This window comes from Rhineura floridana, chromosome 8 (genome assembly GCF_030035675.1).
Source record: "Rhineura floridana isolate rRhiFlo1 chromosome 8, rRhiFlo1.hap2, whole genome shotgun sequence".
NCBI lineage: Eukaryota > Metazoa > Chordata > Lepidosauria > Squamata > Rhineuridae > Rhineura > Rhineura floridana.
In genome coordinates, this window is record NC_084487.1 from 127569072 (window position 1) to 127581268 (window position 12197).

At 45.6% G+C, this 12197-nt stretch overlaps 1 protein-coding gene across 6 annotated transcripts in view; it reads left to right on the forward strand.

Annotated features, from left to right (window-relative positions):
• ATXN10 (ataxin 10) overlaps positions 1 to 12197 on the forward strand; it is a 141504-nt gene that overhangs the window by 51404 nt on the left and 77903 nt on the right. For all 6 annotated transcript variants that reach the window (XM_061582452.1, XM_061582455.1, XM_061582449.1 and 3 more), the window contains one exon: positions 2055 to 2219. In XM_061582452.1, coding sequence (XP_061438436.1) covers positions 2055 to 2219 — 165 coding nt within the window. The remainder of the gene's footprint in view (positions 1 to 2054; positions 2220 to 12197) is intronic.

Below are 12197 nucleotides of genomic sequence, written 5' to 3' on the forward strand. Positions count from 1 at the left end.
CATGACAGAGGGACTGATGTAAGGCCCCCCACATTCAGTTCACCATCTCCATGTCCAGATGCAAAACCCAAATCTAGAGTATGCCCTGCTACATGTGTTGGGCCAATGGCATATTGGGACAGTCCCATGGTTGTCATGGAGACCATGAAATCCTGAGCTGCCCCGCATAAGGTGGCATCGGCATGGATGTTGACATCCCGCAGAACCAACAGTCTGAGGGATCTCAACAGTACACCTGAGACCACCTCCATCAGCTCAGCTAGGGAGTCTGTTGGGCAGCGGGGTGGGCGGTACACCAACAGAATCCCCAGTCTGTCCCACTGACCCAACACAAGGTGCACACTCCAGAACAGTAGTCACATGGACAGGGTGCCTGCAGAGGAAGATGGAGCTCCTATAGACCATAGCAACCCCCCCCTCCTCGACCCTCAGGTCTACCCTGATGCTGGACCAGGTACCCTGGTGGACATAGCTGGGAGAGATTGACTTCCCCCTGCTCACCCACCCAGGTCTCGGTTATACATGCCAGATTGGCTGCCTCATCCACAATTAAATTGTGAATGAGGGAGATCTTATTATGCACCGATCTGGCGTTTAGGAGCAGCATCCAGAGGTCTGAGAGCTGGCTGATAGGGCAACCAACAAACCTGTGAGTGTGGGGAGGACCGGAACAAGGCACAGCCATTAACTGCCAGGGCCGCGTTCCCCTTACCTGGCAAGTCCTCCTCGCAACGCCATATCTCCCTCTACCCGTCACTACACTAATTGGGCCCCCCTCAAATCTCCCCACTTGGCTCTGAGTCCTCTCTCCCAGGCACATGACTGAAGACCCAGAAAAAGGCAGACAAAGCAGGAGCCACCTCAGCCAGCCAGCTTATGTATTTCCTCCAGAGAAGGGACAGGTGGAAGAAATCAGCCACAGCTGGCTGAGTACCTGGGGCCTGGTCATGCAAGGCGTGACACCTGCCGAGCAGAAGTCCAACCGGGAAAGGGTGGTTGTGGTGGTAGCCGAGCAACAGCAGCAAGCAGGCAGGCAGGCAGGCAGGCAGGCAGGCAGCAGCAGACGGCTCTCCCTGGATGGTGGTGTTCCCCTTCCTCCTGCAATACACTAACTTTACTTGGTTTTAGATGATGTACGTGTTGCTGGTGGCACCATCTTAGACAAGACATTTCCTGTGGTGTGAAGGATAAGGGGAAATGCATCTATTAAGATGATACTAACCAATTTGCATTTTTGTCAGTGAACAATATTAAAATAATTAAGGTTTTAAAAATGTGCTGCCTGATGTTCATTTGGCCTTAATTTTGTCTGTCCAAAGCGTTAATTAGTTAATCTAATCAATTAATTCACTAAATGTTGCAGCCCAACTTCTTGTTTTTATGTAGCCCTTACGAGCAAACACTAACTTTAACCAAATCCCTACATCAATATATTGTAGTATTTGAGACTCGACTTTTCTCTCAAAGAAAAAAAAAAGACTCTTAATTTTGCTTCTATTACACTGTTTTAGACTGCATACTACTTCTTAAATTCCCTATTGCAGCATTTATCGGGGGTGACAAAGTTTGTTTTACAAAGTTTGGGGTCTTTAAACTGGGAAATCTCCGTTTAAAATCTCGGCTTTAACCCTTACTTGCTGCAATAGCAGTTCTTAGGTTAGCATCATCAAATAGGATAACTCAAGAAAAGCAAGATCATGTTCAACCACTCCTAATCTTTTTAGTTTCAGGTAAATATTTATCACAGAATAGTGTGCAGCATTTTGTACATTACAAATTGAGGGGTTGATGGGGGAGATCTCAATGGATTAAAATGACCTTCAAAACCCCTCCCAACATTCTATGATTCAATGAATGCCTAGTGTCTTCTGAAGAGTTGGGTGCATTACACATCAACTGTTGGTACATTGCTCTAAACAACTGTTTTTCATCCTCCAGCCAGTTTAGCCAATGGCCAAGGATGATGGGAGTTGTAATCCAACAACAGGTTGAAGAACAGTGCTTTAAGCAATCTGTAACAATAAATACTCTTGCTTTTTTGTTTTGTTTTTGAGGAATTGCCTGAATCATCAGGATGAGAAAATCATTGCCTACTGCTGTATGGTTCTTTTCACTTGCCTTAACCCTGAGAGGATGAAAGAACTACAGGAAGAAAACAACTTGAATATTGTTCGTGCTGTTTTGCAGGCATCCAGAAAGTATCCGGAATCAGAATGGGCGTATGTACTTTCCTCTCTTCCTTTTTCAAGACTTTAACTGGGGTCTTTGATACTGCCCTTTTCTCAGATGAGAAGCGCAGCTTGCTTTTAACTCTTAATGTAGACATTGTAATAAGATAATATTATTTATTTAGAGCATTTATAAGCCACTTTTCAGCCAAAAAGGCTCCCAGAGTGGCTTACATACAGTACAATCATATGATTTTATATTAAAATCAATATGATTTTAATTCTAAGATAACAATGTATGAACTTTATGTTGGCCAAAAATAAGGCCAGGATTCAAAGAATTGCATGACCAGTTGTGCTAGGCAGTCTACTGCAGGTAGAAGTTGTAAACTGCCCAGATAGCTTCGGCTATGGGGTGGTATACAAATGCAATCAATCGATTGATCGATAGATAGAAGTAAGCTACTGCAAACAAGCTGCTCCATAATTCAGGGAACTTCACTCTCTCCATCTCACATGGAAGAAGTTGCTGTTAGGGGGAAAAGTTGCTGTTAGGGAGGGAGGACAAAGTGAGAAGCCATTCTGGATGTGTACAACCCTTTTGTAGCATGTCTGAAGGGCTCTTTGAACTCCAAATAAAATGCCACTTTCAAATAGGGATGAGGGAGAAATTCTATTCTGTTTGCATTTTAATGAGAAACTACTTAATCTGTACTTTTCGAAGCAATACATTGAAACACAATTATCCTTTGAAATTTGTACTTCTTCAAGCTTTGCGATACAGTTCTTCAGCCAAATGTGTAGAAAAATGCATATATTAGAAGAAAGTGTGCATAATATGCATATATTACTGCAAAGAACATTAGAAGGTGCATTATATTAAGGAAAATTGCTTTAAAATATGTGTATTAGTCAAAACCGCATGCAAAAATGTGTGTAAGGAATTAGCACTAAGTGTGCAGTCCAACTTACCTTTCTGCCAGGCTGGGGGGAGTTGGATGCTGTGGACCCCCGGCTGAGCTACGCTGCCGCTAGGAGCGTGCCAGTGCCACTGGGGGTCCGCCAGGGATCGCTAGCCCAGCAGATGGAGGACCAATTGAAGCCCCCAAAATGGGGCCTTCCAGGAGTGGGGCAGGAGTAGAACTGCATGGGGGGATGCGTTCAGAGCCCTCCCCCAGGTCCCGATGTGCCGGGAAACTCTGCTGGCCAAAAGGCTGGCACAGTAAAAAATGGTAATGGTTTTATCTCCCTGTTGTAATGGTAAACATCATAGTGCTAAGATTGGACATAAACCCTTTATCTGCTCCTTAAGAGTAAGGCAGCATTTCTAACCACTTCCACCCCATTGCTGGAGCAGGGTTGGGAAGAAATGTTACCTTTTATTGCCAAAGAACGCATAGAGAGTCAGCCCTCTGCTGCCTTTTCCTCTCAAAGGAGGAAAAGCCCTGTGATACTTAGGTTGGATACGAGATCTCTGTCACTGTCCTGTGCCTGGCATCATATGATATTGGGTGATTGGCAGGTAGGCATAGTTCGCTGCAAATGGCCTGGCAGGCCAAATGAAGAGACTTGGCAGACCTAGTTACACCCACTGGCCAAAGGTTCTTCACAGCTGCGTTAAGACAAGCAAAAAAGCAGCAAAAATTATAAGACTCATTTTAAGAAAAAAGTCAGATAAAATATAAAAGTTTAGTTTTATTGTTGAAAGCAGAAAGCAACCAGTACTGTTGACTTCTGGAGGGAGGCTACATTGAAGAGAAGTCTATTCTCAGGCTAAGGACCAAATTACACTTTACACTTCAGCTGTATGTGGTACTTGCCCACCAATGGGAATATTTTCTTTCTCCATTGGGGAAAAAACCCTTGGGATGGGGTGGGAATTGATGGAGTGCTTAACCCTTTTCCTGTGAGCCATTGTTCCTCTGAATCATTGTGTGCTCTTTTGGCTGCTTCCCCTTCCCTCTGGTGTTCTGGAGTAGTGTTTGCCTTATAAATGCTGGTCTGGAACCATGTGGATTGAAAAACAGTTGGGTGGAGAAGTCTTACTTGTTTTTTAAAAAATAGTTTCTTGTGTTGCTAGAGAAACTCATCAGCTTGGGTTACAGCTCTACCTTGTGATCAAAGGCAGGAAAGACATGTTGAGGGAAGTAGGTTGCTCCCAGCATTCCTCAGTTCACCTTCCTGCCTTCATCAAAGTGGTCACTGGCTGTATTTTCTCCCACCTTGCTCCTCGGGCCTTACTCTATTTTCCCTGGCTCTTACATCTCTCTTTCACCCTCTGTTTACTTGTTTTTCCTCCTAGTTCTTCATGGTTCCTTTTAAAAACAAAAAAATCCCTTATCTTTCCCCTTCTCTTTTTCCTTCTGGCTTCGCCACTTCAGTAAAGGGGAAAAGCCTAATTGTGCATAGGCACCCAGAGCTGTTTTCTCCTGAGGCTGGTCTACCACGCCTTCTTATCGGGTGTGTGGGTTGCACTGTTTGCAGCTTCCCTCGACTGCATTCGTGCTATTTGGATCCACCATTATGGCATGTGGTTGTTCTTCTCTGGCCTCTTCTCTGAGCGCTAGCATTCCTGCAACCTGTAAGGCAAAGCAGAAATGACGCCACTTAGACCCTCCTCTGGTTGGAGACAAGTCCCTTGGAGACAAAAGGATGTGCTTCATGGAGGAGACAGACCCTGTGTCAGCCTGCTCCTCAGAACAGCAAGTAGGCTCCTGTGCTTTTCAGCCTTTGGACTGGGAGAGGGATATTTGCCTAACCCGCCACCATGATAACCCAGGGGACCAAGGAACTGTGCATGGGCTGTTTTCTACATATTCCTAAGGGGAGGAAGACTTCGCTGGTTTTAACAACTCTCCCCCTTTAACCCAGCAAACTGCCTCTGCTTTGTGCCATGACAGACAGTCCCAAACTCATACTGAGTCTCTGTCACACTCTAGCCAGGAGTTTCTCCTCAGACCAAAGATTCTTTAGGTTAGACCAGAGCGGTGCTGTTGGGGCAATTCTCTATGGAACTAAGAGATCCTCCCACTGTCACTGAAGTTAATTCTAATGCTCCTTCCACCTTTCAGGGCAGACCTGCCAGACACTCCCTGCCACAGCATAGGAGCTCTGCTCAGGATCAGCATGCCTCTAGGAGGAGCCATGCCACCAGACCTGATTCCCCTAACCCCTTCACTTTAGATAATGAGGGAATTGGGGATACCTCTTTAGGTTGCATCTTGCCACCTCTCCTCTCAACGCAGACCCACGTGACCTTCTCCTTAGCCATGAGCTGGAAGAAGGAGAATGGAATGAAGGTTCCTTTGGAGATGAACAGACATCCCATCTCCTGTTTCATAAATCTTACTTTGTGTCTTTGCTGAATAGAGTCCTAGCCACCTTCTTCTGTGTCTCCTCCAGCCCAGTCTAAAGGCACTGCAGTTCTGCTTGCACCAAAATTCTCCATCAGATGCATTCTCGTACTGGATCCCTTTAAGACCCTTACCAAGTCAGAAGGGGATGTTCCACTCCAGTACCAAAAAATCAGTGGCTTTAGCTAATAATAATAGTCCCAGGGTATGGTCTGAAGGCCCATGAGGCCAGCTCCCTGCTGAAGCTAAGCAGGGTCAAGGCTGGTCAGTGCCTGGATGGGAGACTGCCTGGGAACCAGATGGAAGCTGCCTTGGGTTTCTATCATGAAAGGAAAGATGGGGTATAATTGTAATAAATAAATAAATAATAAACTGTATAACCTAGATTCTGAGTTTACAGATCTGCTCAAGACTCCGGCCATTGACTATCCTGTATCTGCACTTGTGGGCAGAAATATTTTGCCTAAAGATAGAGATATCCAAGTTAAGGACCCCAATGTGAGGTGGCTCGATTATGCCATTCGGAGAGCTCACAAGGCCATGTGGGCTTCATGCTCTGCCTCTTGTGTTTATCAGGGCAGCTCTTATCTGACTAGATGAATTGATTGATAATCCCAATCAGGTCCTCAATGGCCTGCATAAGTCTCTTCTGAAGATCTCTAGCATTTCAGCCTACATGGTGGATGCTACTTTAGATGCTATGCAATTTGCAGCTTGTTCTCTTGTTGCTGATGTGGTCACTGGGAGGACCTTATGGCTAAAGCACTGCGAAGCTGATACTGCCTCTAGAGTCAACCTTTCTATGGCACCTTACAAGGGGGAAAAACTCTTTGGAGAAGATGTGCTGAAAAATGTTTTGGTGGAATCTTGAGACAAGAGAAAGGTCTTAATGTCTTCTCATAGAGATGACCAGCGTTTCCTGCATCTGTACTCCCCTTAACAGGCGAACCAATCCTTTTGTAGATCATGTCAGCCTTCCCAATTCAAGGATACATTTAGGGGCAACTGGAGCAAGCCTTGGTTCTCCTCAAAGTGTTCCCAAGGTCCTAAAACCTCCTCTTCAATAAGGGTGGACGTAACCAACAGTCTCAATGACACCAACATCCCACAAGTGGGCAGCAGGCTCCAACACTTCTTTCATGTCTGGGAGACCACTACTTCAAACAAGTGGGTCCTCAGTACCATTCTTCAGGGCTGCAAGATAGATCTTTGGGCCCAGTCACCCTCTCGATTCCTCCCTTCTACAGTTTCTAACTCCCCAGAGAAGAGGGGCATCGTTCAGAAGGCCATTCTTACCTGCTCTCCATGGCAGCCATCGAGCCAGTGGCTCCAGGGAAATCCTCCTTTGGCATCTACTCAATATTCTTTGTGGTGCCTAAGAAGGAAAAGAACGCCTGGAGGGCCATTCTCAACCTCAGATTCCTGAACCAATGGGTGGTATGCAAGAGGTTTCGAATGGAAACTCTGGCCTCAGTCAAGGAGGCCCTTTATCCTCAGGATCTTCTGTCCTACATAGACCTCAAAGAGGCTTACCTTTATGTACCTATTCACCTAATCTACCACAAGCTTCTCAGTTTTGGTCAGCATTTTCAGTTTTGAGTCTTATCCTTTGGTCTAGCCTCGACTCCAAGGGTATTTATTTAAAAAAGCTATGGTTGCCTTGGTGGCCCATCTCAACCTCCAAGGTATCCATATTTATCCTTACCTGGACAATTTGCTGATCCATTCCTTGTCCAGGCAACAGGCTCTTTGGGACCTTGACCATACTTCCTTCTGAAGATCCCTTCTGAACCTGTAAAAAAGTAATCTTCAACCCACTTACACTCTAGTGCACCAGGGAGCTCTCTTAGATACTGCCAAGGGCATGATTTCTCTCTTTCATGACAGAATTCAGATCAGTGGCTCTGACTCTGGCAAACTTCAGATCTGCAGACCACATGTTTATGGCAAGAGTGTTGTACCTGCTAGTTTCAGCATCCCAAATCACACATTGGGCCAAGTTTCATGCATACCTGTTACAATGGACTGTTCTACCCTTTCAAAGAGCAATCGCCTCTTGCAGATGTGCAGATTCATGTCTCTCCAGACCTTCAGAAGGCAATGATGTGATGGACCAAGTCACACAACTTGCAGAAGGACCTCCCCCTCAAAGATCCGGCTTGGGTTACAATTTTATTATTTATTTATTTATTTATTAGATTTATATCCCACCCTTCCTCCCAGTAAGGGACATCACCTCAGATGTCAGCCTGTTTGGATGGGGTGCCCACTGTCACTTCTCCCAGAGTCGCTGGTCTCTGGCAGAATAGAAGAGGAACTGGCTTGAACTCAGCCACATGCCTCACTCTGCAGTTTTTTGTTCCTCATCTCAACCTCTCCCAGGTCCTACTCAGGACACACAACAAAACTGTAAAATCTCATATCAACCACGAAGGGGGGCCCAGATCCGTGGAGCTACATTTCCAATGTCCAAGCCAACTGGTTAAGCCAGCAGACAGTCAGAGCAGGGGAATGGAAGCTACATTGCAAAGTGTTTCACCAGATCTAATTACGTTTTGGGAAGTCTCTGGCGGATCTCTTCGCCTCTGCAGACAGCCATCAACTCAAGAGATACTTCGCCAGGTTCCTTTGCTCCAAGGCAGAAGCAGTGGATGCACTGTCGTCCGCCTGACCTGAAGGGCTATTGTATGCATTTCTATCTCTTCCGATTCTTCCTTGAGTATTACACAAGATAAGGGAAGAGAAAGCCAGGGTGATCCTAGTGGCACTATTTTGGCCTCAATGCCCCTGACTCTCGAACATTCTGTCCATGGTGGTTTTTCACCGTGGTGTCTTCCTCCTTGTCCGGATCTGAACTCACAGGGCCTTTTTCATCATCTGGACCCAATCTGGTTCCAGTGGATAGCTTGGATATTGAGCAAAGATGCCTAAGGAAACTCAGGCTCAATGAGGAGGTTATCGGGACTGACTTAGCATCCAGACAGCCTTTGACTGTACATATCTACTCCTCCACTTTACATCTTGGTGTGCCCTCAGGGGCATCTCTACCATCAAGTCAGACATTATCGATGTTCTGGGTTTTCTTCAGGACAGCCTCAAGAAAAGTTTGAGACCCAGTACTCTAAACAGGCAAGCTGTGGCTATATCCTCCCTATCTTTAGACCCAGCAGCCACTCAGATTTCTCAAAATCCTCTTCTGAAGCATTTTCTGGGAGGAGCAACTTTAAAATACCCTCCCACAGTACATAGATGCCCATCCTGGGACCTATACAGGGTACTGTGGGCCTTACAACCCCCCCTTTTGAGCCTTTAAGGAAAGTATCTCTTAGGCTCCTGTCTCTAAAAGTCATTGTTCTGGTGGCCATAACCTCTGCCTGCAGAGTATCTGAACTGAATGCCTTATAAGTTGCCAGACACTTATGCGCGCTTCATAAAGACAGGGTAGTACTGACCTGTCCTTCCTCCCTAAGATACTAGCCCCAAGGCATTTAATTTTTGAGAGCCAAAGACACAGACTTTGGATTCTTTCTGAAGCTTAGGCAGTTGCTGATCCACCTCGAGATGCTTTGTAAATGTGAACCTTCCCTGAATCATCCTGATATACCTTGTAATTTGGGGTACATATAGAGCGGATGCACACCCTAATAAAAGTAGTAAGGCCTCAAACATGTTTAAACCCCAACAAACAGCTTTTATTTAAGGTTTTGTAGGGTAATAAGTTACCAGTTTTTGAAAAGATGTTCTATTTTTTTTATTTTAAAATATTTCTATCCCGCCCTTCTACCCTATAATAGGGCACTCAGGGCAGCTTACAAAAATAAAATCAAACACGTACATAATAAAACTGTAAACAGTAAAATCACAAAAACATTAAAATAAATTAAAATACATAAAAACAATTAAAATACATAAAATACTATATATAGAAATACACACATATAGGCAGTGGTACTAAAGGGACTACAAAGGTAAAATTTAACGTAGAAGGCATAAAATCAGTATCAGGCTCTACCTTCAGTCCCTCCCAAAGGATCTCCGGAAAAATATTGTTTTCAGAAGTCTCCGGAAAACCAACAGGGAGGGAGCAGAGCGGACTTCTTGGGGTAGGATATTTCAAAGCTTGGGGGTCACAGCTGAAAAAGCCTGTCAGTCTAATCTTTTATTCTAGGCACTCAGAGGAGACCAGAGGCAGATGATCTTAAATCCCAGGCAGGTACGTATGGTCATAAGCAGTCCCTCAGGTATATTGGTCCAAGGCCGTTTAGGGCTTGAAAGGTCAGAACCAGCACTTTGAATTGGGTCTGGAAACAAACTGGGAGCCAGTGGAGTCGATAAAGCACATGGGTGATATGCTCCCTGCGCCGTACTCCAGTTAACATTCCGGCTGCTGCAGTTTGAACCAACTGCAATTTCCGAACCATTTTCAAAGGCAGCCCCACATAGAGTGTGTTACAGTAATCAAGTCTTGATGTCACCAATGCATGTGTCACTGTGGCCAAGTCAACTGCCTCCAGGAACGGACACAGCTAGTAGACCAGTTTGAGTTGGCCAAAAGCACTCCTGGCTACCACAGCCACCTGATATTCAAGCGGCAGGGCAGGATCCAGGAGGACACCCAAACTGCGGACCTGCTCCTTTATGGGGAGAGCAACCCCATCCAGAACGGGTTGCAACCCCGTCCCTGGTGCAGTTTGCCCCTTGACCAGTAGTACTTCGGTCTTGTCTGGATTAAGTTTCAGTTTGTTAGCCCACATCCAGCCCTTCACAGCCTCCAGGCACCGGTTTAGGATGAGCACTCCCTCCCTGCAATCAGGTGGTAGGGAGACATAGAGCTGAGTGTCATCAGCATATTGATGACATTGTACTCCAAATCTCCTGCTGACCTCTCCCAGCGGTTTCATATAAATGTTAAAGAGCATGGGAGACAGAATGGAACCTTGCGGTACCCCATAGGCCAACAGCCAGGGGGTCGAGCAGTAGTCTCCCAGCACCACTTTCTGGGTCCTGTCTGTCAGGTAGGACTGGAGCCACCGTAAAACAGTGTCTCCCAATCCCATCCCAGCTAGATGGCCCAAAAGAATACCATGGTCGATCGTATTGAAGGCCGCTGAGAGGTCCAGCAGCACCAACAGGGATGCACTCCCCCTGTCTGATGCCTGGCGTAGGTCATCAAGCAGGGCGACCAAGGCAGTCTCTGTCCCATGACCAGGCCTGAAGCCTGATTGAAAAGGGTCTTGGAGCTGAGCAGCCGCTAAAAAAATCCAGTTCAGAAAGAAGATGAGCCAAATGGCTGTTGGTCCCAGCTGAGTGCTGTAGATGGTTCTGGAAAAGGACGAGTTGAAACAGCAGTATCTAAAAAGGAAATAATATTTTCCTCTGTAATTGGGGACACTGTTACAGGATCAGTAAGGTTCCTTAGTGTATATGACTTCCCCTATTCCAGCTCTTGTTTTGCTGGGAAAGGACAATGTGTTTCTGTTAAAAGAGACAGATATTCCTCAACTTGACACAAATGGAACTCACTAATGGTTGTGATAGCTAGATTTTGCTGTCAGAGAGGACAGCTTTGGAATAACTTTTAAAAATAATGCATTTTACAAGGATTATAAACAGCTATTTTTACAATAAAAAGCCTTCTGTCTCTGAGATGTGTTTGATAGGATTCTTTTCAAGGAGTCAGCTGTGGTTTTCTACATTTAAATGTGTGAAAGACAAGATACCATCTTTATTAATTCCAAGATATGAAATTACTTTGGCATACTGTGGTGGCTGCCTCCATTTAAATTTTATTATTATATCTAGTACCCCCCCCAGTGCTCGTATTTGTTTCATTACACAGTCATCCCCTCCACCATATAATGACTGATACACACTCTATATCCAGAAAGTAAGTTCATATTACAGTAATACCTCACATTAACGTACTCAATGGGACTAGAGCGAGTATGTAAACCGAAGATGTCCTTAAAGTGAAGCACTACCTTTTAAAACCTTTTTTTGCCTCTCCTTCATGCGGAGCCTCAAAGCCCTGTTCTAAAGCCTCTGCTGCTGCGCTGCCACGCCTCCCAGCTGATTGCGATCGCGCCTCCCAGCTGATTACGATCGCGCCTCCCAGCTGATTTGCGGTGGCGCGATCGTGTCTATTTCCACCCCTACACGCTAAAGCCTCTGCTGCTGCGCTGCGTTTCTGGAGAAATGCAGGCATATGGAGCATGTACGTTATAGCGAGGTGACGTTAAGTGAAGTGATGTTAAGCAGGGTATGCCTGTATATGCTGGCATTTTGAAGGAATTACCTAGCCTGCCACAGTACTGTAGGGCCCCACCCATAAGGCGGGTTACATTCTGGATCCCCGCTGCAAAGCAAAAACCGCTGTAAAGCGGAACTCATTGAATAGAATGGTGTGCAATGCCCGAAAACCGCCATAAAAGTGGAACAAGTGCCGTATAAGTGGGGCTTTAGTCTAATTGCGTCTAATTGAGACTGCTGTATTAGTGAATCGCCGTAAAGCGAAGCACCGTAAAGCGGGGCCCTACTGTAATCCTTAAGGATAGTGGGGGCGGGGAGGAGGAGGTAGCTTTTCTTAAGGTTGAGAGAGTGTGGCTTTCTTCAGATGCTGGTTTAATCTAAAACAAATTGAGCCTCCCCCTACCACACATACACACCTCTCAGACTG